Here is a 21,236-nt window from a genome sequence, read left to right on the forward strand (position 1 = left end):
GGGTTTTGGTAGTGGTTCTTTGCAGCAGGTACGTGGTCAGATTCTACATATGAGGAAGTGGAGTCGAGGGGAGGGGGCGGGGATTTGAGTACACATTTGGATACGTGTAGGTAAAAAATGTGTCCAGAAATGAATGGGCAGTTATAATCTTGAAGGGTGAGGTGAAGATGTTTATCTTTTTCTTTGTTAATTGAGCTTTGCTTATACGATGGCTTCTTGACTTCTTTTTTCCTTCAGACGGTACTGCAAGACGAGAGGCAGAGCCAGGCCTTAATCCTGAAGGTTAGTGGTAGTCCCTGTTTTCATTCTTTGATGTGAAATTGGGTGATGGCTTCTTGACCTTGTTCTCCTGGGCATTGCTGGCTTTTGAGTGTTTTGTTGGGGAAGCATTGAGGCCTCAGTGAAGTAGCTTAGTAACTCACTGTGAAACAAGAGGCTTTTATCCACTGGACCCAGCTGAGACCTTTTCGAAAGGAGATTCTTTGGTTACTGGGGATGAAAACTGGTTCATGCGTAGTTTTCCTCTCAGTCTAAATGCAAGAATATTAATTTATATTTTTTTATTCCTTTATCTCCTCGTACCCCCCAAATCAACCTTCACATTGAGGATGTCACATAAAGTGGAATTTGACTGTGACTTCTGAAGTGGTTTCCTATTTTTGGTGTTTATTGAGAATAAGTACATTAGTAACAAACAGTTAGGACATATACGAGGGTTATTTTTATATTTGTTTTCATTTATTTGGCCTGTCAGTTACAGCATTGTGTGTTATTTGAAAGCTCTGAGAAGTCATGCTAGAAAACTTGTTTATATTTTTATAGAATTTCTTTTATCTTGAGGGACTTGACTTTTGTCCTATTTCATGAAGTTCTTTTGCTTTCTTTTGGCCTAACACAAACTTTCCATTTCTGTGATTGCTTGTAGAAGTCAGACTTTTCCATTCATATCTTTTTTTTTTTTTTTTTTTTTTTTTAGTGTTTATTCATTTTTGAGACAGAGGGAGACAGCATGAGCGGGGGAGGGGCAGAGAGAGAGGGAGACACAGAATCTGAAACAGGCTCCAGGCTCTGAGCTGCCATCACAGAGCCCAAAGCGGGGCTCAAACTCACGAACCACGAGATCATGACCTGAGTGAAGTGGTCGGATGCTTAACCGACTGAGCCACCCAGGCGCCCCTTCCATTCATATCTTTAAGTGATCTTCTTATCAATAAATTTAAAATTGAGTGTCTTCTGTGTAAAGGTCAGTAAATGATTTTGCATCTTTGGGTTCTTCCCAGATTGCAGATTATTACTATGAAGAAAGAACCTGTATTCTTCGTTGTGTCTTACACCTTCTCACTTATTTCCAAGATGAAAGACACCCCTATAGGGTAAGCCCATTTAGTCCTCTTGGTTTTTCTTTATCCTATAAAATTCAATACTTTTATTTTTTCATTATTTATTTATTTATTATTATTTTTTTTTAATGCTTGTTTATTTTTGAGAGAAACAGAGTGTGAGCAGGGGAGGGGCAGAGACAGAATCTGAAGCAGGCTCCAGGCTCTGAGCTGTCAGCACAGAGCCCGATGTGGAGCTTGAACCCATGAGCCACGAGATCGTGACCTGAGCTGAAGTCGGACGCTTAACTGAGCCACCCAGGCGCCCCTAAAATTCAATACTTTTGAAAAATGTTATATTATTCATATTCACATTCATTTGAGTATTAACCTTTTACTGTAGGTATAAGTTACTCTGAGGGTTTGTTTTTTTTTAAGGTTGAATATGCAGACTGTGTTGATAAATTGGAGAAGGAACTAGTCACAAAATACAGACAGCAGTTCGAAGAGCTTTATAAAACTGAAGCACCAACTTGGGAGACACATGGAAACCTCATGGTATGTGGTTACTGGGCCCTCCTGTAACTCTTATAAGAATGGTATACCCTTGTGTATAGAGCTCTAAGTTAAATTATTCATTTATTAACTTATAACATTTATAGATTATCTTTCTTCCAAAAAGTTTAAATATGTCATGGATCAAAATATTGATGACTCTAAGTAATGGTACTTAATTCTGGGCATTTTCACTTGACTTTGTCTATTCAGTTAATTTACTTTCTGTTCTTACCTAAAATCTTCCCTTAGTTGTTAATGGAACTCTAAATTCAAGATTTCATCCTCTTTATTATCATTATCTGTTAAGTATGGGACACTAGTCTATTTTATCCTAAATCATAAAGCATTTATAAATTAGAACATGATCTTTTTTGTTTTGAAAATAATACATGGTTATTAAAACAACGTAACCAAAACATGGATAGTAACTACTGAAAATATTTAATAGTGGTAAAGGGCCCATTTACAATAGCCATAAAAGCATAAATTTCTCAGGAATAAGCATGCAGCCATCCAAAATCTAACTGAAGAGAACTTTAAAATTCTATAAAGGGTATAAAAAAGTCATAACTGAATGGAGAAACACACTGCATTCTTGAATATAAAGACAGCACCATAAAAGTGTCAGTTTTTCTTATATAAACCTATAATTTTATTTATTTTTAATATTTAAAAATACTTGTTTTTGAGAGCACACATGAGTGGGGGAGGGGCAGAAACAGAGAGGGAGACACAGAATCTGAAGCAAGCTCCAGGCTCTGAGCTGTCAGCATGGAGTCTGACATGGGGCTTGAACTCATGAGCTGTGAGATCATGACCTGAGCTGATGTCGGACGCTTAACTGACTGAGCCACCCAGGCACCCCAACCTATAAATTTAGTGTAATCCCTACAAACAAACAAACAAACAAATACAAATAAGTGTTTGTTTTGCCTTTTATTTTGGAACTGAACGAGCTGATTCTAAAAGTCATATGAAAAATAAGTAAGAATAGTCAGGAAATTTTTGAAAAAGGAAAATTACTTTTGTTAGATAATTACCGTTACAGTAATTTAAAGCATGGCATTGACATATGAATAAATGGACTTATAAATAGAGCATAATAGAACATCTGGCTATAGACCCAAATGCTGAGTTAGCATATGATAAAGGTGGCATTTCAATCAGTGGGAAATGTTGTATTTTTCAATAAATGGTGTTGAACTACCGGATAGCCTTGGGGAGGAAAAATAAACTCTATCTTCTATCTTCTACCAAAAGAAAATCACGTAGATGATTTAAATTGAAAAAAAATATACATATATTAAATTGAAAAAAAAAACTATAGGGGTGCCTGGCTGGCTCAGTCGGTGGAACATGTGAATCTTGCTCGGGGTCATGAGTTCGAGCCCCACATTGGGCATATAGTTTACTTAAAAAAAAAAATTAACTATAAACGTATTAGAAAGAAAACATGGGAGGTGGGTTTTGTTCTCGTGTTTTGTTTTGGAGTGGAGAAGACTTTTTAAAGTAAAATTCAGAAGCCATAAAAGAAAAATTGTTATAAACATCAAATCAAAAACTTGCAAGGCAGAAAAGTCAAAAACAAAAATAGCGCAGTAAACAAAGTCAAGACAAACTCATATTGGGTTCTTAAAATAGAAAGAACTCTAAATCACTAAGACTCAATAGAAAAACAGGGCAAGGCAATGAACAAATTCATGTGGCAACACTCTTGCCCATGGGATGGGATAATGGGTGCTCATATTTTGCTGTATAAACAGTCCTTTTTTAATGGAAAATATTATGAAAATACTTAAAAATTGAAAGGCACATATTTCTTGACCTAGCAGTTCTAGTTTTTTTTTTTTTTTCTTTAATGTTTATTTTTGAGAGAGAGAGAGAGAGAGAGCGAGCGAGCAGGGGAGGGGCAGAGAGAGAGGGAGACAGGATCTGAAGCAGGCTCCATGCTGACAGCAGAGAGCTTGATGCATGGCTTAAACTCACAAGCCATGGGATCGTGACCTGAGCCGAAGTTGGATGCTTAACCAACTGAGCCACCCAGGTGCCCCTTAGCAGTTCCACTTTAAGAGTTTATCCTATAAATACATCCATACGTGTGTGAAACGACTTGTGTAATGACAAATTGGTAGCATCCCCCACCCCCCAGCTCTATTCAGGTATAATTTCCATCCAATAAAATTCACTGATTTTAAGTGTATGGTTTTGACAATTGTATGTAGTTGTATGCATGTCAGTATATCGAATATTTCTGTCTCCTCTAGAAAGTTTATGGTCAATCTGTGACCTCTGGCCCCAGACAACTACTAATCTGCTTTCCGTTACTATAGTTTTTTGTTTTTTGTTTTTAAACATTTGTAGGGGCGCCTGGGTGGCGCAGTCGGTTAAGCGTCCGACTTCAGCCGGGTCACGATCTCGCGGTCCGTGAGTTCGAGCCCCGCGTCAGGCTCCGGGCTGATGGCTCGGAGCCTGGAGCCTGTTTCCGATTCTGTGTCTCCCTCTCACTCTGCCCCTCCCCCGTTCATGCTCTGTCTCTCTCTGTCCCAAAAATAAAATAAAAACATTAAAAAAAAAAAAAAAAAAAAACATTTGTAGGTGTCACTGTTAATATAATTTTGCCTTTTCTAGAATTTCATGTAAATAGAACCACATAATATATACAGAGTCTTTTCTGTTTGGCTTCTTTCACTAACATACTGTTTGTGAGATTTATCCAGGTCATATTCATGTAATAATACTTCATTCCTACTTGTGGTTGAATGTTATTTCATTATATGGATATATACCACATTTTGTTTATCCATTTATCATTTGGTACATATTTGAGTTCTGTTTTTTGGCAGTAATGAGTAATGTGCAGTGAACATTAACATGCAGGTCTTTTTATGGATAGGACGTAGGTTTTCATTTCTCTTGGATAAATAAATATCTGGGAGTTGGGTTGTTGGGTCACATTGTAAGTGTGTATTTTTGTCTTTATAAGGTATCGACAAACTGCTTTCCATAGGGTCTGTACCATTTTCCGTTCTTTTTTTTTTTTTTTTTTTAAGTTTTAAAAGTTATTTTGAGAGAGAGTGAGCATGTGTGTGCAAGCAGGGGAGGGGCAGAGAGAGAGGGAGAGACAGAACCCTGGGCAGGCTCCATGTAGTCAGCACAGAGCCTGATGCGGGGCTCCATCTCACAAACTGTGAGATCATGGTCTGAGTTGGAATCAAGGGGTGGACACTTAACCGGCTGAGCTACCCAGGCTTTGCTACCATTTTCCATTTGTCACAGCATTTTTGAGAACTCATTCTCTTCCATATCTACACCAACACTTGGTAAGGTCAGTGATTTTAATTTAATTTAATTTATTTATTTTTTAAATATATGAAATTTATTGTCAAATTGGTTTCCATACAACATCTAGTGCTCATCCCAACAGGTGCCCTCCTCAATACCCATCACCCACCCTCCCCTCCCTTCCACCCCCCATCAGCCCTCAGTTCTCAGTTTTTAAGAGTCTCTTATGCTTTGGCTCTCTGATTTTAATTTTAAACATCTAATAGATGTGTGGTGGTATCTCATTGTGGTTTTAATTTGTGTTTCCCACATGACTAGTGATGTTGAGCATCTTTTTACATGCTTATTTGCTTATATTTTTGTTGAAGTGTTTATCCAATCTTTGCTCCCATGGTCTTACTGGGTTATTTGTCTTACTGAATTTTAAGAGTTCTCAATGTAGGAGCGCCCAGGTGGCTCAGTCAGTTGGGCGTCTGACTTCGGCTCAGGTCATGATCTCACGATTCATGGGTTTGAGCCCCACATTGGGTTCTGTGCTGACAACTCAGAGCCTGGAGCCTGCTTCAGAATCTGTGTCTGCCTCTCTCTTTGCCCCACCCCTGCTTATGCTCACTCACTTTCTCTCAAAAATAAATAAATAAATAAACGTAAAGAAAAAGTTCTCGATGTATTCTGAAGACAAGCCATTTGACAGGTAAATGTTTTACAAATATTTTCTCTCACTTTATGGCTTTCTTTCTTTTTCTTTTTCCTTTTTTTTTTTTTTCACCTAAACTGTCTTAAGACCAAACTTAAATTTTGATAAAATCTGTTTTATCAGTCTCTTTCTCTTCGGATTCTTGCCTTTTGGGCCTTGTTTCAAGAACTCTTTGCTTAGGGGCACTTGGGTGGCTCAGTCAGCTGAGCATCTGACTGCCTCTTGGTTTCAGCTCAGGTCATGATCTCACGGTTTGTGGGATCAAGCCCCAAGTGGGGCTGAGTGCTGATAGCGAGGAGCCTGCTTGGGATTCTCTCTCTCTTCTCTTCCTCTCTCTCTCTCTCTCTCTCTGTCTCTTAAATAAACTTAAAAAACAATCTTTGCTTAACCTAATGTCACATTTATTTGTTTTCTTTTAGAAGTGTAATATTTTTAGCACATTTATTTACTTCAGTAATTACTTTTTAGTTAATTTTAGTGTATGGTGTTGAGGTAAGGGATGGGATTAATTTTTTTCCCCCATACAGAGATCTTCTCCCAGTGCCATTTATTGAAAAGACTTGTCTTTTCCCATTGGATTATCTTGGCATCTTTGTAAACAAATCAATTGATCATAAAATGTGTATCTACCTCTGATGCATTGAACTCTACATCTGTCTTTACATTAATATCACACTGTCTTGATTAAGATGGTTTTATTAGTAAATCTTAAAATTAGGTAGTGTAATTCTTTCAACCTCATTCTTTTTAATAATGTTTTGACTATTCTAGGTCCTTTACTTTTCCACAGCAACTTTAGAATTAGCTTGTCTCTTTCTTCCAAAAAAAATGCTTTCTAGGATTTTAGTCAGAATTTTGTTGACTCCATAAATCAATTTGAGGAGGATTGCCATCTTAATAATGTTATTAAGTCTTCTGATCCATGAACCGGGTATATCTCTTCATTTAGTATATCTTGTTTAATATACCTAAGTAAGGTTTTATTTTCAGTATTCACATATTACACATTTTTTGTTAAATTTATTCTTAAATATTTTATTTTAAAATATTTCTGGGGCGCCTGGGTGGCGCAGTCGGCTAAGCGTCCGACTTCAGCCGGGTCACGTTCTCGCGGTCCGTGAGTTCGAGCCCCGCGTCGGGCTCTGGGCTGACGGCTCGGAGCCTGGAGCCTGTTTCCGATTCTGTGTCTCCCTCTCTCTCTGCCCCTGCCCCGTTCGTGCCCTGTCTCTCTCTGTCTCAAAAATGAATAAAACAGGGGCGCCTGGGTGGCGCAGTCGGTTAAGCGTCCGACTTCAGCCAGGTCACGATCTCGCGGTCCGTGAGTTCGAGCCCCGCGTCGGGCTCTGGGCTGACGGCTCGGAGCCTGGAGCCTGTTTCCGATTCTGCGTCTCCCTCTCTCTCTCTGCCCCTCCCCCGTTCATGCTCTGTCTCTCTCTGTCCCAAAAAATAAATAAACGTTGAAAAAAAAAAATTAAAAAAAAAAAAAAAAAGGGGGCGCCTGGGTGGCGCAGTCGGCTAAGCGTCCGACTTCAGCCAGGTCACGATCTCGCGGTCCGGGAGTTCGAGCCCCGCGTCGGGCTCTGGGCCGACGGCTCGGAGCCTGGAGCCTGTTTCCGAGTCTGCGTCTCCCTCTCTCTCTGCCCCTCCCCCGTTCATGCTCTGTCTCTCTCTGTCCCAAAAATAAATAAACGTTGAAAAAAAAAAATTTTTTTTAAAAAATAAAATATTTCTGAAAAATATTTTTTTGTAAATATTTTCCTTTAATCTTTTTTAATTTTTATTTTCTTAATTTTAGAGAGAGTGTACAAGCGGGGGAGGGAGCAGAGGGACAGAGAGAGTGAATCTTAAAAAGGCTCCACGCTCAGCGTGCAGCCTGACATGGGGCTCAATCTCACAACTGGAACATCATGACCTGAGCTGAAATCAAGAGTGAGATGCTTGGGGTGCCTGAGTGGCTCAGTCAGTTAAGTGTCTGACTTCGGCTCAGGTAACCATCTCATGGTTTGTGAGTTTGAGTCCCGAATCTGGGCTTTCTGCTGTCAGCACGGAGCCTCCTTTAGATCCTTTGTCCTCTCTCTCTTTCTCTCTCTGCCCCTCCCCTGCTCATGTGCGTGTGTGCCTGCTCACTCTATGAAAAATAAATAAGCATTAAAAAAAAGAGAGAGAATGGGGCACTTAACCGACTGAGCCACCCAGGTGCCACATTCTTTTCCTAATTTTTAAGATAGAAACTTAGAGGGGCGCCTGGGTGGCTCAGTCGGTTAAGCGTCTGACTTCGGCTCAGGTCATGATCTCGCAGTCTGTGAGTTTGAGCCCCGCGTCGGGCTCTGGGCTGACGGCTCAGAGCCTGGAGCCTGTTTCAGATTCTGTGTCTCCCTCTCTCTCTGACCCTCCCCCGTTCATGCTCTGTCTCTCCCTGTCTCAAAAATAAATAAACATTAAAAAAAAAAAAATTAAAAAAAAAAAAAAGAAACTTAGAGAACAGATTTTAGAACATTCCTAATAAATAACTATAAATGTTGCTTTAAGTATTGCTTTTTGCCATATCCTAAAAATTTGGTATGTTGGATTTTCACTATCATTCAGTTCGAAATAGTTTCTAATTTCCCTTGTGATTTCCTTTGACCCTTGTATTATTTAGAGTGTGTTGTTTAATTTCCAAACATTGGATGTTTTCTTAGATATCTTATTGATTTTTAATTTGACTCCATTATGATCAAAGAACATATTTTGTATCATTTTCATCTTTTTATTTTTTTTAATAACTTTATTTTTTGTTTTAGAGAGAGAGAGGACATGAGTGAGCGAGCAGCGGGGGGGGGGGGGGGGAGGAGAGAAAGAGAGAGTCCCATGTAGGCTCTGCACTGTCAGCGAGGAGCCCAAAGTGGGCCCAAGCTCACCCGAAGAGGGACTCGAACACAAGAACTGTGAGATGACCTTAGCCAAAGTCGGATGCTTAACCGACTGAGCCACCCAGATGCCCCCATTTTGGTCTTTTAAAATTTACTGTCCCGTGGGTTATGGCCCATTATATGACATATCTTGGTGAATGTACCACGAACACATAAAAGAATGTGTATTTGGAAGTAGTTGGGTATGATTGTGCAAAATACCAGTCAGGTCAAGATTATTTAGTTCTGTGGTTTTGCCAGTTTTTTTGTCTGGTCTGTCAGTTGTACATTGGTTTTATTTATTTATTTTAATTTTTTGGAGTCTGGTTGACACACAATGTTACATAAGTTTCAGGTGTACAGCATCGTGATTCAACGTCTCAACATGTTTTGCTGTGCTCACCACGAGTGTAGCTATCATCTGTTACCACACAGTGTTATTATATCATTGACTATATTTTCTACTCTGTGTTTATTCCCATGACTTATTCATTCCATAACTGGATGCCTGTATCTACCACTCCCCTCACCCATTTTGCCCATCTCCCCAACCCCTCCCCTCTGGCAACCATCAGTTTGTCTCTGTATTTACAGGTCTCATTCTGCTTTTTGTATGTTTCTTCTTCATTTGTTTTGTTTCTTAGTTTCCAGATATGAGTGAAATCACATGGTATGTGTCTTTCTCTAACTTATTTCACTCGGCATAGTGCCTTCTGGGTCCATCCATGTTGTTGCAAGTGGCAAGATCTCATCCTTTTTGTGGCTTTGTAGTGTTCCATTGCATGTGCACACGCATGAGTGTGTGTGTACCACATCTATCATCTAAGAAGGACACTTAGTTTGCTTCTATATCTTGGCTATCGTAAATAACGCTGCAGTAAACATAGGGGTGCATGTATCTTTTTCAATTAGTGTTTGCATTTTCTTTGGGTAAATACCCAGCAGTGGAATTATTGTATCATACGGTATTTTGTGTTTTTTTAATATTTTGAGGAAACTTGATACTATTTTCCACAGTGGCTGCACCAATTTGGATTCCCACCAACAGTGCACAAGGGTTTGTTTTTCCCCACATCTTCACCAACACTTGTTTGTACATCCAAGGGAGCTGGGTAAAATAAATTATGATGGCCAAACAAACAAATAAATATGGCATTTCCATGTGGTGGAGTGCTGTGCAACTTTAAAAAATGATGAGGGGACTGATAATGAAAAATAAGAAAATTCTTAATGTACTATTAGAGGAAATAATCTTTAAGACACATTGTTAAGTGAAAAGAGGAAGGTGCGGAATAGTTTGTATAGTGTATTTGGTTTAGAGATGGATGGTTGGATGCATAGGTAGGTAGGTGGGTAGACAGACTGTAGAATGAAAGAAGGAGTGTGTGGCATATTACTGGAAGGAAAGACAAAAACCTCTGACAGTGGTTGCCTCTAGGGACAGGTTTGGATGACTGGGCAGTGGGAATTGTAGGGAGGCACACTTTTTGGTGTCGCTTCCAAAATCTTTTTCTGTAATCTTTTAATAGATCCTTAATATTTAACAAAGAGGGAGACTTTTTTTTTACTCTATTCTTATAAATGTATTATCTAATAAAAGTAACTTTAAAATGTTTTGTGTTTTAAAACCTGACTTTATTTTTCCCATTTTTCCTTCATTGTGCAGACTGAGCGCCAGGTATCTCGCTGGTTTGTTCAGTGCCTTCGGGAACAGTCCATGCTGCTAGAAATTATTTTCCTTTATTATGCATACTTTGAGATGGCACCTAGTGACCTGTTGGCATTAACCAAGATGTTTAAGGAGCAAGGATTTGGTAGTAGGCAGACCAACAGGCACCTGGTGGATGAGACCATGGACCCTTTCGTGGATAGGATTGGGTAAGTCTGTTGAACTTGTGCAGTGTTTAGAACATTGATATTCTAGTTCCTGTGAATGGGTGAGGGGAGAGTCTAGATGCGCTTTTCACTTAGTGGGTAGGGAAACAGATGGGTGTGCTTCACGTTCCCAGTCTTACAGGGAGTAAAGACTGAGACTGAGAGGGACGTGTTTTCTCAAAATACGTATTCCATTCTCATCTTTTACTATCTTCACTTAAGAGGTTCATCTAGTCAACAAAAAATGTAGTGAGTGTCAATGGTAGGCCAGTGCAAATGCTAAGAAGACAGTGACAAGGCAGATGTGTCCCCTGCCCTCTTTGAAGTCCTCATCTACGGACTTTGAATTTTATGGCAGTGAATAGAGCCACATCTTTTTTTCATATGTACGAAAATACATTGTTGATGTTTTTTGACATAAATGGTATATGCTTTTACAACTAAATTTTCCACATAACTAGATGTCCTGGAACTCTTTCATCTCAGGATGTTCTTCTTAGCTGCTGCATATTAATACATGGTATGGATGTTTATTTCATGGTTCACTAATGGTAGGCAGTTAGCTATTTTGCACATTCCAAATAATGCTTATAAAGAACATTCTTTACAAGCCTCTCTGTGCATCTGGATGAGTACAACTCTAAAATAAAGATCTAGAAATGTAATTGTTGGGTTGAAGGGTATGTGCCTTTGTATTATAAAATATCTGTTGCCAAATTGTTTTCCACAAAGCCTGTACCAATTTACACTTCCACCGACAGTGGGAGGAGAGAACCAGTTTCCCCACAACCTTGCAAACCCTTGATATTATCTATCGCCCCCCTCAGTTTGATCCCTTTGGTGCACTGATTTGCTTTTCTCGGGTTATCCGTGATGTGGAGCCTTTTCTTTTTTTTTTTTTTAATTTTTTTTTTTTTTTAACGTTTATTTATTTTTGAGACAGAGAGAGACAGAGCATGAACGGGGGGAGGGGCAGAGAGAGAGGGAGACACAGAATCAGAAACAGGCTCCAGGCTCTGAGCCATCAGCCCAGAGCCCGACGCGGGGCTCGAACTCACGGACCGCGAGATCGTGACCTGGCTGAAGTCGGAAGCTTAACCAACTGCGCCACCCAGGCGCCCCTGGAGCCTTTTCTTAACCTGCTCTTGGTACAACCTCTGGGGTGAGCTGCCTGTTTGCATCTGTGTCAGTGAGGAGGAGATTCAGCTGCATTTAACAAAAAGGGTGATGTTATCGTGGTTAGAATGGATATATATCCCCGTTTTGAGGCCTGTTTCCTCTGTGAACAAAGATACACACCTGAGTCGTGAGATGGTTTATCTGGGTCAGATGTAATTGGTGGCTATAGAAACTTCCAGTCCTGGATCTGTGCTTTGGCAGGCACAAGCCCCACGTGACTGTCAGGAACTTTAAATGTGGCTGGTCGAGGGACTCCTGGCTGGCTTGGTCGGTGGAGCATGTGACTCTTGATTTTGGGGTCAGTCATGAGTTCGAGCCCCATGTTGGGTGTAGAGGTTACTTAAATAAAACTTAAAAAAAAAATGTGGCTGGTCAAACTGAGGTGTGCTGGAAGTGTAAAATACATACTGAGTTTAGAAGACTTAGTATGAAAAAAAAGCACAAAAACCCATTAATAATTTTTTTTGAAAAAAATAATTTTTTTGATATTAAAGCATCTTGCATTTCACCTTATTCTCCTTCAAGGTTCAAAGTGGCACATGTGACATCATGATACCATTTTCCTTTCCAGCTACTTCAGTGCCCTTATCCTGGTGGAAGGCATGGATATTGAATCCTTGCATAAGTGTGCTTTGGATGACAGAAGAGAACTGCACCAGTTTGCCCAGGACGGGCTTATTTGTCAGGTGAACTTGGAATAGCTGCATTTCTCTTTGAAGACAGTTTAGAGTTAGGAGTATGTTTTTAACCCTTCAACTGTACTGCCCCTTGAAATTTTCCTTGTGGAATTAGAGGTCCTACATTGTTAAGAAGTTAACTGGATCTGGAAGAAATCTCAGGTTTTGGTGATAGTTGCTATCACATAGGTGATTGTCGAATCTGTGAGAATGAGTGGAGTCACTCAGAGAGATGGCATCAGGAAAAAAAGAGGCCCAAGGACAGAACCTTGGGGTGCGTCTTCATTTATGGAGCTTGTGCAGGAAGATCAAAGGGAAAGCACGTTGAGATGCGATGGTTAGATACAAAATGGGGAAAGATCAGAAAAAGTTAAAGAAGGATTGGGAAATTTTCTAAAGAAAGTTCCACTTGAACATGTATTTTACAACGTTACATTCGACTACTTACAGTCAGAAGAAACGAAGTGTGGGCACAGGGAAGAGTAGCGGAAGGGTTTATTAGTGAGGTGGCTGGGGGGGTGGAGAGGAGTACGTACCCAAATAGGGCAAGGGGCCACTGGGCAGTTGTAAGACTTACTGCATGTGACAGAGGGTCCCATCTGGGGCTCTGACCCTTTGTTTTAGCGACACAGATTTTGTTTTTTCTTTTCATCAGGATATGGACCGTTTGATGTTGACCTTCGGGGACATTCCACACCATGCCCCAGTGCTTTTGGCCTGGGCTCTTCTCCGTCACACCCTGCATCCAGAAGAGACCAGCAGCGTTGTCCGAAAGATAGGCGGCACAGCCATCCAGCTGAACGTATTTCAGTACTTGACCCGACTGCTCCGCTCGCTGGCCAGTGGGGGAAATGATGTGAGGCTCGGGCTGTTGGTATTTGAGCAGATGAGCAGAGAGCAGGGGAGAAGCTCATTCATGAATCATGATAGTAGTAATGATAATTGTAGTAGTGACGTGGATAATGGTGGTGTTTCCAACTCTGTAGAGCATCTGCTATGACTAGACACTGTGCTTAGCGCTTTCTTAAATTAAAAAATTTTTTTTTTCAACGTTTATTTATTTTTGGGACAGAGAGAGACAGAGCATGAACGGGGGAGGGGCAGAGAGAGAGGGAGACACAGAATCGGAAACAGGCTCCAGGCTCCGAGCCTTCAGCTCAGAGCCTGACGCGGGGCTCGAACTCACGGACCGCGAGATCGTGACCTGGCTGAAGTCGGACGCTTAACCGACTGCGCCACCCAGGCGCCCCTGCTTAGCGCTTTCTATACGTTACTTTATTTCATCCTTATAACGCTTATTTGCACTAGGAATTTTCATCCTGTTTTACATATTAAGAAGTTGAGACTCAGGGAGATGTAATTTGTTCACAAGAACAATAACCACCAACTAGTGGTAGATACAGTTTGAACCCACAGTGTCTGACTCTGCCTGCCAGTATAGGATACTATGCCAGTACGGTAATCTGGAAGATAGCTTTGGCCATTTTGACTGGAAAAATCTTTTTTGGGGAGCTTCGTCATTCAACTGTAGCAGGATGTATTAGCCGTTCTCTTGAGGCTAGTGTTTGGGCTTAATTTCAGAGGCACTGTTGTCAGCTTGTTCTGACACACTAACAGGAAACCTCGGCCGGCAGGCACCACTGGTTGGCATTGGTTCATTTATCTTGGTGATAGTTCAGCCTGCTGCATTCAAAAATTTTTTTTTTTTTTTCAACGTTTATTTATTTTTGGGACAGAGACAGAGCATGAACGGGGGAGGGGCAGAGAGAGAGGGAGACACAGAATCGGAAACAGGCTCCAGGCTCTGAGCCATCAGCCCAGAGCCTGACGCGGGGCTCGAACTCACGGACCGCGAGATCGTGACCTGGCTGAAGTCGGACGCTTAGCCGACTGCGCCACCCAGGCGCCCCCAGCCTGCTGCATTCATACCAGCGCATAGATAGAGACCCTTTATCCTCTTTTCTAGACTGGGTGTGGTTTTCTTCCCCACAAAACTGATCATTTTGAGAATGGTTCCTTTTCCGATTGTATTCTTGGCTATGTTGTAATATTTATGGTTCCTGCTTTTTCATTTCTCCCCCTCGCCTTCCTGATCTTGGAACTAAATCGGAAGAATTATAAAGCCTTGGATTCTCTTCCATTTGTTTATAGAGACCTGATTAATGTCCTAGGATTATGCCGAAGCTGCGGGGGAAGACTTGTTATTCAGAATTGTTCACTGACTCCTTTGCCATTGCAGTGTACCACCAGCACCGCGTGCATGTGTGTGTATGGACTGCTCTCTTTCGTTCTCACCTCGCTGGAGCTGCACACACTGGGCAACCAGCAGGTTAGTACCTGGTTCTTGTGAGACTTTCTGGCATTGCAGTCATGTCCCTAAGATACCCCTTTGGAGCTGATACAGCACACACCCACATACCTCTGGTGTTCACTTGTTTATTGCTGTTTCTTCGCATTTATTGTATTATATATGATACATATGAATGATAGAAAAATCAGAAGGTGCTGATAAAAAGAAAAAAGTATAATCCCACCACACAGGACAACTTCTGTTAATATTATGATGCGTTCTCTTCTAAACATTTTCTGCATATATGTGTTAAAAATATAACCATTTGTCTCTAAAACTGGAATCACAACGTACATACTGCTTTGTAATCTCATTTTGGAATGGTGCATCAGTCCCAAACATCTGTGGGTGCTAATAAAATATTCTTCTACGATATTTTTAAAACCTGAAACATATCAGGGGCACCTGGGTGGCTCAGTCAGTTGAGCATCCGACTTCGGCTCAGGTCATGATCTCATGGTTTGTGAGTTCGAGCCCCACGTCGGGCTCTGTGCTGACAGCTCAGAACTTGGAGCCTGCTTCCAATTCTGTCTCCCCCCTCTCTCTGCCCCTCCACCACTCGTGCTCTGTCTCTCTCAAAAACTAAATAAACATTAAAAAAACCAAAACCCTGAAACATTTCAAACTTCCGACTCCTAAACAATCTTATTACCAGCTTCCAAATTATCAACTCACAGCAGATCTTGGTGCTGTTTCCCTCCTTGATTATTTTGAAGCACATCCCTGACATAAGTTTCATCTATGAATTTTCGATGAACCAGAAGAGGAGTTAGTAAAACTTTACAACCAGTACCATAACTAACAAGCTGTATCTTTAAAAAAAATTTTTTTTAAACGTTTATTTTTGAGAGACAGAGAGAGACAGAGAATGAGCAGGAGAGGAACAGAGAGAGGGAGACGCAGAATCCGAAGCAGGCTCCAGGCTCCGAGCTGTCAGCACAGAGCCCAACACGGGGCTCGAATCCACAAACCGTGAGATCATGACCTGAGCTGAAGTCGGACGCTTAACCGACTGAGCCACCCAGGTGCCCCTGTATCTTTAAATATCAAGTCAGAATTTAAATGTCTAGTTAACTCGTAAATGTCATAAATTTGTTATAAGTTTGTGTGTTTGGATCAGGATCTAAATAAATAAGGTCCACATGTTATAGGTTGGTAACTCTGTCAAGTTTTAGTCACCTGTGCTTTGCACTGTAGTGGACCCAAGCCACATCATTGTCTAGATAATGATGGTTTAGATCCATTAGTTCCTTAGGAGTTACAAAATGGCACTATTCTATCTTATTTTTTGGTTGGAACATGGCTATAAAAAATTTGTTTCAGAGTATATGCAAATATTAAGTTGTTATGTTTTACACCTAAAACTAATGTAATATGTCAGTTATACCTCAAATAATTTTTGTTCTCACTACTATCCGATACGCTGGTATAGAGTACTGTGCTTGCTTGTTTTCCTATATTTACTAATTTTCCCTACCCTCCTGTAAAGGTGGCTAATGAGGTTTCTAAGTTTTTATATGTCATGGTGAACTCATGGGTATAAATGTGTTAGCTCTGTTTTAATCTAATGCTGTTACTATTCTTAGGCTCAAATTACCCATCTTTGGCCAGTAAGAACTCTTTCAGAAGAGCCCCTCTATCTGTCCTGCACTGCTCTTATGTATTTTGATAGCTCTGTTGCTTTCGGGTATGACACACTGTTGTAGGATTATCTTACAAGATTCTCACCCCAGACCTGGAATCCGCCATTTCTCTAAGGAAGCCTGGTTCCTTTCAGTGGAGAGTGCTGTTTGAGGAGTTCTTTATAACTGTCTTTGTATTCATTTTTTTAATGACTTGTTTTGGAAATTGAAGGAATTGGTGAAGTTGCAAAAACTGAAAATTTATTATCATTAGAAAAGAAATTGGTGTTCATTGGAGGACTCCATTTCCAAAGTTCCAGGGGCATAGCATGAGCTTTGCATCCTTTGCCAAAATTCTGGTCCCATGTGGACCTCAATGTACATAGTGGGAGGACTGGTATTAACATACCAAGGATGTGAGAGTCCTAGCACTTGGGTTTTTTAAAGAAATCATTCTCAGTGTGTGCCAGGCTCTGTGCTAGGTGCTGAGGGTTAAAAACTTGAAGAGCCACTCTTGCCCTCTAGGAGAACAGTTCAGCCTAGCCTAGTTGCACCTCACCTTTACTAGCACCTTAATGTTTACAGTTTACGGTCCGCTTCTGTACACATTGTCCTCTTCCGTCCTCGGAGCGGTGCTATGAGGCAGATAATACTGTCGCCATTTTATAGCTAAAGATTTTGAAGTTCAGAGAGGTTCACTTGTCTAACACCATACAATAGGCATAATGTACACCCTAGATGGGGTGTAATCTTTTTAAACCCACAGTTCTTTCTGACCTAGTATGTGGAAATATTGTTGATGTTTTGATTTGAACAGAGATACAGTAAAAGAGATATGACTGCGTCAGCTACAGAAACTAAGCTATTTTCTTCCCCGTCCCCCAACAGGATGTAATTGACACAGCATGTGAAGTCCTGGCAGATCCTTCTCTTCCAGAACTATTCTGGGGAACAGTAAGTGTGTCAGAGGGAATTATGCTATAAGATATTCTAGTAGCAAAACAATTGATCAAGCACTTAGTTTGTGATTGGTCTCATATTAAGCGTTTATGTCATTTTGTATTTACTCTTTACGAAAATCTATAAAGTAGATAGAATTATAAATCACCATTTTGCATATGAGGAAAGGTGATGCTTAGAGATATGAAGTGACTTGCCTAAGGTTACACAGCTAGATGAACAGCCAGCCTCAGGAAGCAGTTCTGGCTGACTTCAGTCTGTAGTCTGTGTTATTAACCAGCATGTTCTGTATCCTACCCAGCAAGTCTTTTTTCACATTGTTAGTCTCAGTCACCAGTAGTGCTGTAAGTCTTGAACATGCGTCTGAGTTGTCAGAATATTGTTAACAAGTTAGATAAGAATTTGGCTTCAGAGAGAACAGCTTCTCACCAGTACATAGGCTTAGAATTAATACGAGTCTGAAGCCCTAGGGTCCAGCTGATGAATAAATCTGTTCTCTCTTGTACTGTGGCCTGACTGATATGCTTCTAGGTCTTATCCTCTTCTTCCTGAGTCACTGTCGTCTCGAACAGTGTTCCTGGGAGAGGGTGGCCTGAAACAATATTTAGATTAAGGATCTGTTACTTGTGTGTGGTGGCCGCTTTTCACATTATTCAAAACATCTCCTGCAATGGCGGATAGCATTGTCTTCCTGTTGGGAGGACGGCCAGGAAAAGGTCACTGGAGGCAGTGGTATTCTCTTTTCAGGTCCTGATAAATCTGATGTTGAAAGCCTTTCTCAGTGAAATTCTGGAAATCTTCAATTGTTAGGGAGGGGTGATGTCTGCCCGGAGGAAAGGACTGTTTTTAGATTTTCTTATGATTGCTGGGCAGTTCGGAGATGTGTTAATTCACGGATGGTGTTGAAGGTCAGTGACCTCTCTTCTTCCACCACAGGAGCCAACCTCTGGGCTCGGGATCATTCTGGACAGTGTATGTGGGATGTTTCCCCATCTCCTCTCCCCACTCCTGCAGTTGCTACGAGCCCTCGTATCAGGAAAGTCCACTGCCAAAAAGGTAGGTTGTTCATTTAGATGCTTGATTTCAGACTGTGGGAGAGGTTTTGGGGGATGCCACTGCCACGGCAAAAATTAGTCTGAGGTTGAATGAACAGTGCCAGAGATAGTGCTTAAGTTCTCTTAAATTAAGTACCTATTGCAGACACTGAGTGAGACATAGTATAAAGTTCCTTACTGTCTCATCGGAAGAGAATAACAATAGATACAAGGAAGAAATAGCTGATACAGCCATACGGTAAATGTCATTTGAGTAGTAAAGACCTACTGTTGAGGAGAGCCAGCAGTCTGTGGAGTGAGGGGCCTTGAGCTAAGTGTTAAAGGGTGCTGAGGGTTGGCAAGGAGCGTAGAGGCAATTCTAAGAAGAGTCACGGTGGCAGGTTTGTGAGAAGTTTGAGAGTCAGACATAGTCTGACCGAAAGAGCAGAACAGATGTGGGACCCCTTGCATGTCCCCGAGGTAAACGTGTGGCTGGATTTTTTTCTGTGTGTTGGCAGGTGTATAGTTTCTTGGATAAGATGTCTTTCTACAATGAACTTTACAAGCACAAGCCCCATGATGTGATCTCCCACGAAGATGGAACTCTCTGGCGGAGGCAAACGTCCAAACTCCTTTACCCTCTTGGTAAGATGGAGACCCTCCCTGGCTCAGTAGCCACCTCTCCTCAGCTTCTGTTTAGACCTCAGCACTACTGTTTGAGCCATTTCATGCTCGTTGCCTTTAAAGCAGCTCCTCTCCGCTGTGCTCGTTGAGGAATTATTAGTCTATTTCTCAGTTTTTTGTATCATTAGATTGACCTGAGCCGAAATCAAGAGTCAGATGCCCAACTGACTGAGCCACCCAGGCACCCCAGATTATTTTATTTAAAAAATAATGGGTGTTCATTGTAAAGAGAAACAGCACAGATAGACACTTTGCAAAGTTCATCTGTTCAGGCTTGTCCGTCAGATAGTCAGTGTTGAGCTGGTATGTGTCCCTGTGCACACCGTACACTCTCCTAGATGGATTCTGCAACTCGTTTTTCTTATATGTGGATCTGACTCGTTATCTTTTAGTAACTACAGAATTATTCTAGATATTCCATAATTTTGTATCTTTTTCCTTCTAGAGGACATGTAGGCTATGTTGGGTTTTGGTCACTACAAACAATGCTCCTTTGGGTACTTGTACTTTATATGTGGATATTTTTATTTTTAGTACATAGAGTCCTCAAACCGGGGTTGTCTGATAAAAGGGTATATACGAGAATAATTTTGTGGGGTAGAAGGGTATATTACAATAACAATTTTAAATGGGTAAAAGGGTATATATACAGTAACAATTTGAAATACATGTCAGCAACAGATGAAATAGATCAACAAAATGTGTTATATATTTACAGTGTGATATTATTCAGCCTTGAAAAGAAAGGGAATTCTGACACATGTGCTACACATGGTTGACCCCAGCACAGCAGTGTTAGCTAGTGGGACGAGAGTCTGTCCATTTCTGTGTGATTAAATGTTGTTGTCTGATGTAGGAGTCGCTTTTTCCTATTGTATCGCTGGATATTAGACTAATTTCTCTTCCTCTCTTCCTTAGGGGGTCAGACCAACCTTCGCATACCTCAGGGCACAGTAGGCCAGGTAGTGCTGGACGACAGGGCTTACCTGGTACGCTGGGAGTACTCTTACAGTAGCTGGACCCTCTTTACCTGCGAGATTGAAATGCTGTTGCATGTTGTTTCCACTGCAGGTGAGGTCAGCTTGGGGGGACATGACTGTGGGGAAGAAAAACAGACATGCTTAGAATTGGGGGACAGAGAATCTCAGGATAAAATTCAGAACCGTCCAGACTGGGATCCGCGTAGTGTTTATCTGGGAGACTGTTCAGTAATCTTAAAAGAATTGTTGCTCTCTTTCCCTTCAGATGTGATCCAGCACTGCCAGCGGGTCAGACCCATCATTGATCTGGTCCATAAGGTCATCAGCACAGATCTGTCCATAGCAGACTGTCTCTTGCCCATCACATCCCGTATCTACATGCTGCTACAGCGGTAAGCATCAGCTCACACACACCTCAGGTTAAAGTCCGCATCTGTGCCTCTGTGGGAAGCCCTGGTGTGATACTATCCCCAGCTGAGGGTTTTCCTATTTTTCCATCCCTACTGAGAGGAGAGACTTGGGCAGAGAGAGCTGGAAAATATCTGTGATGGAACACGTTGTATTCATTTCACTGAGTAGAGTACACTATTCTCCAACTAGGCTAACGACAGTAATCTCTCCACCGGTGGATGTCATTGCTTCTTGTGTCAATTGCTTGACTGTTTTGGCTGCCCGGAACCCTGCAAAGGTGAGACACACCAAGTCTTCAAAATAGCCAAAAAATGTTGCACTTGGTGTATACCTGAAGACACATGGACATTGAGCTCTTTTCCCTTCTCAGGTCTGGACTGATCTTCGTCACACAGGCTTTTTACCATTCGTGGCCCACCAGGTCTCCAGCATGAGTCAGATGATTAGGTGAGCCAGGTCTTGGGTTGGGTAGAGCGTATTCCCCGGGAGTACCATATACATTTTGGGTACAGGCTAGCTACATTACTTTTAAAGAAACTTCCCTGTGCAGTATTTCTCATCCAGCAGCAACCACCTTAGGTACATGGGAATTAATTTTCCAGGTTGGAGAATACAGAGCTGTCTGGATCCAGAGACGTGGCTTCCCTTTCCTCAGCTGTAGTCACTCTATACTTTTCCTTGTTTCATGGCTTTTTGAACTTGCGTGGTAGGACAATT

General features: G+C 41.3%; 1 protein-coding gene across 1 annotated transcript in view; it reads left to right on the top strand.

Moving 5' to 3' along the window:
* NUP188 (nucleoporin 188) overlaps positions 1 to 21,236 on the top strand; it is a 55,687-nt gene that overhangs the window by 17,531 nt on the left and 16,920 nt on the right. Inside the window, exons 6-19 of the mRNA XM_032595649.1 lie at positions 238 to 282; positions 1,281 to 1,373; positions 1,758 to 1,877; positions 10,414 to 10,625; positions 12,373 to 12,487; positions 13,134 to 13,334; positions 14,718 to 14,807; positions 17,339 to 17,404; positions 18,347 to 18,466; positions 18,963 to 19,089; positions 20,047 to 20,199; positions 20,374 to 20,500; positions 20,709 to 20,796; positions 20,890 to 20,966. Coding sequence (XP_032451540.1) covers positions 238 to 282; positions 1,281 to 1,373; positions 1,758 to 1,877; positions 10,414 to 10,625; positions 12,373 to 12,487; positions 13,134 to 13,334; positions 14,718 to 14,807; positions 17,339 to 17,404; positions 18,347 to 18,466; positions 18,963 to 19,089; positions 20,047 to 20,199; positions 20,374 to 20,500; positions 20,709 to 20,796; positions 20,890 to 20,966 — 1,634 coding nt within the window. The remainder of the gene's footprint in view (positions 1 to 237; positions 283 to 1,280; positions 1,374 to 1,757; positions 1,878 to 10,413; positions 10,626 to 12,372; positions 12,488 to 13,133; positions 13,335 to 14,717; positions 14,808 to 17,338; positions 17,405 to 18,346; positions 18,467 to 18,962; positions 19,090 to 20,046; positions 20,200 to 20,373; positions 20,501 to 20,708; positions 20,797 to 20,889; positions 20,967 to 21,236) is intronic.

The sequence above is a fragment of the Lynx canadensis genome, chromosome D4, assembly GCF_007474595.2.
Source record: "Lynx canadensis isolate LIC74 chromosome D4, mLynCan4.pri.v2, whole genome shotgun sequence".
Taxonomy (NCBI): Eukaryota; Metazoa; Chordata; class Mammalia; order Carnivora; family Felidae; genus Lynx; species Lynx canadensis.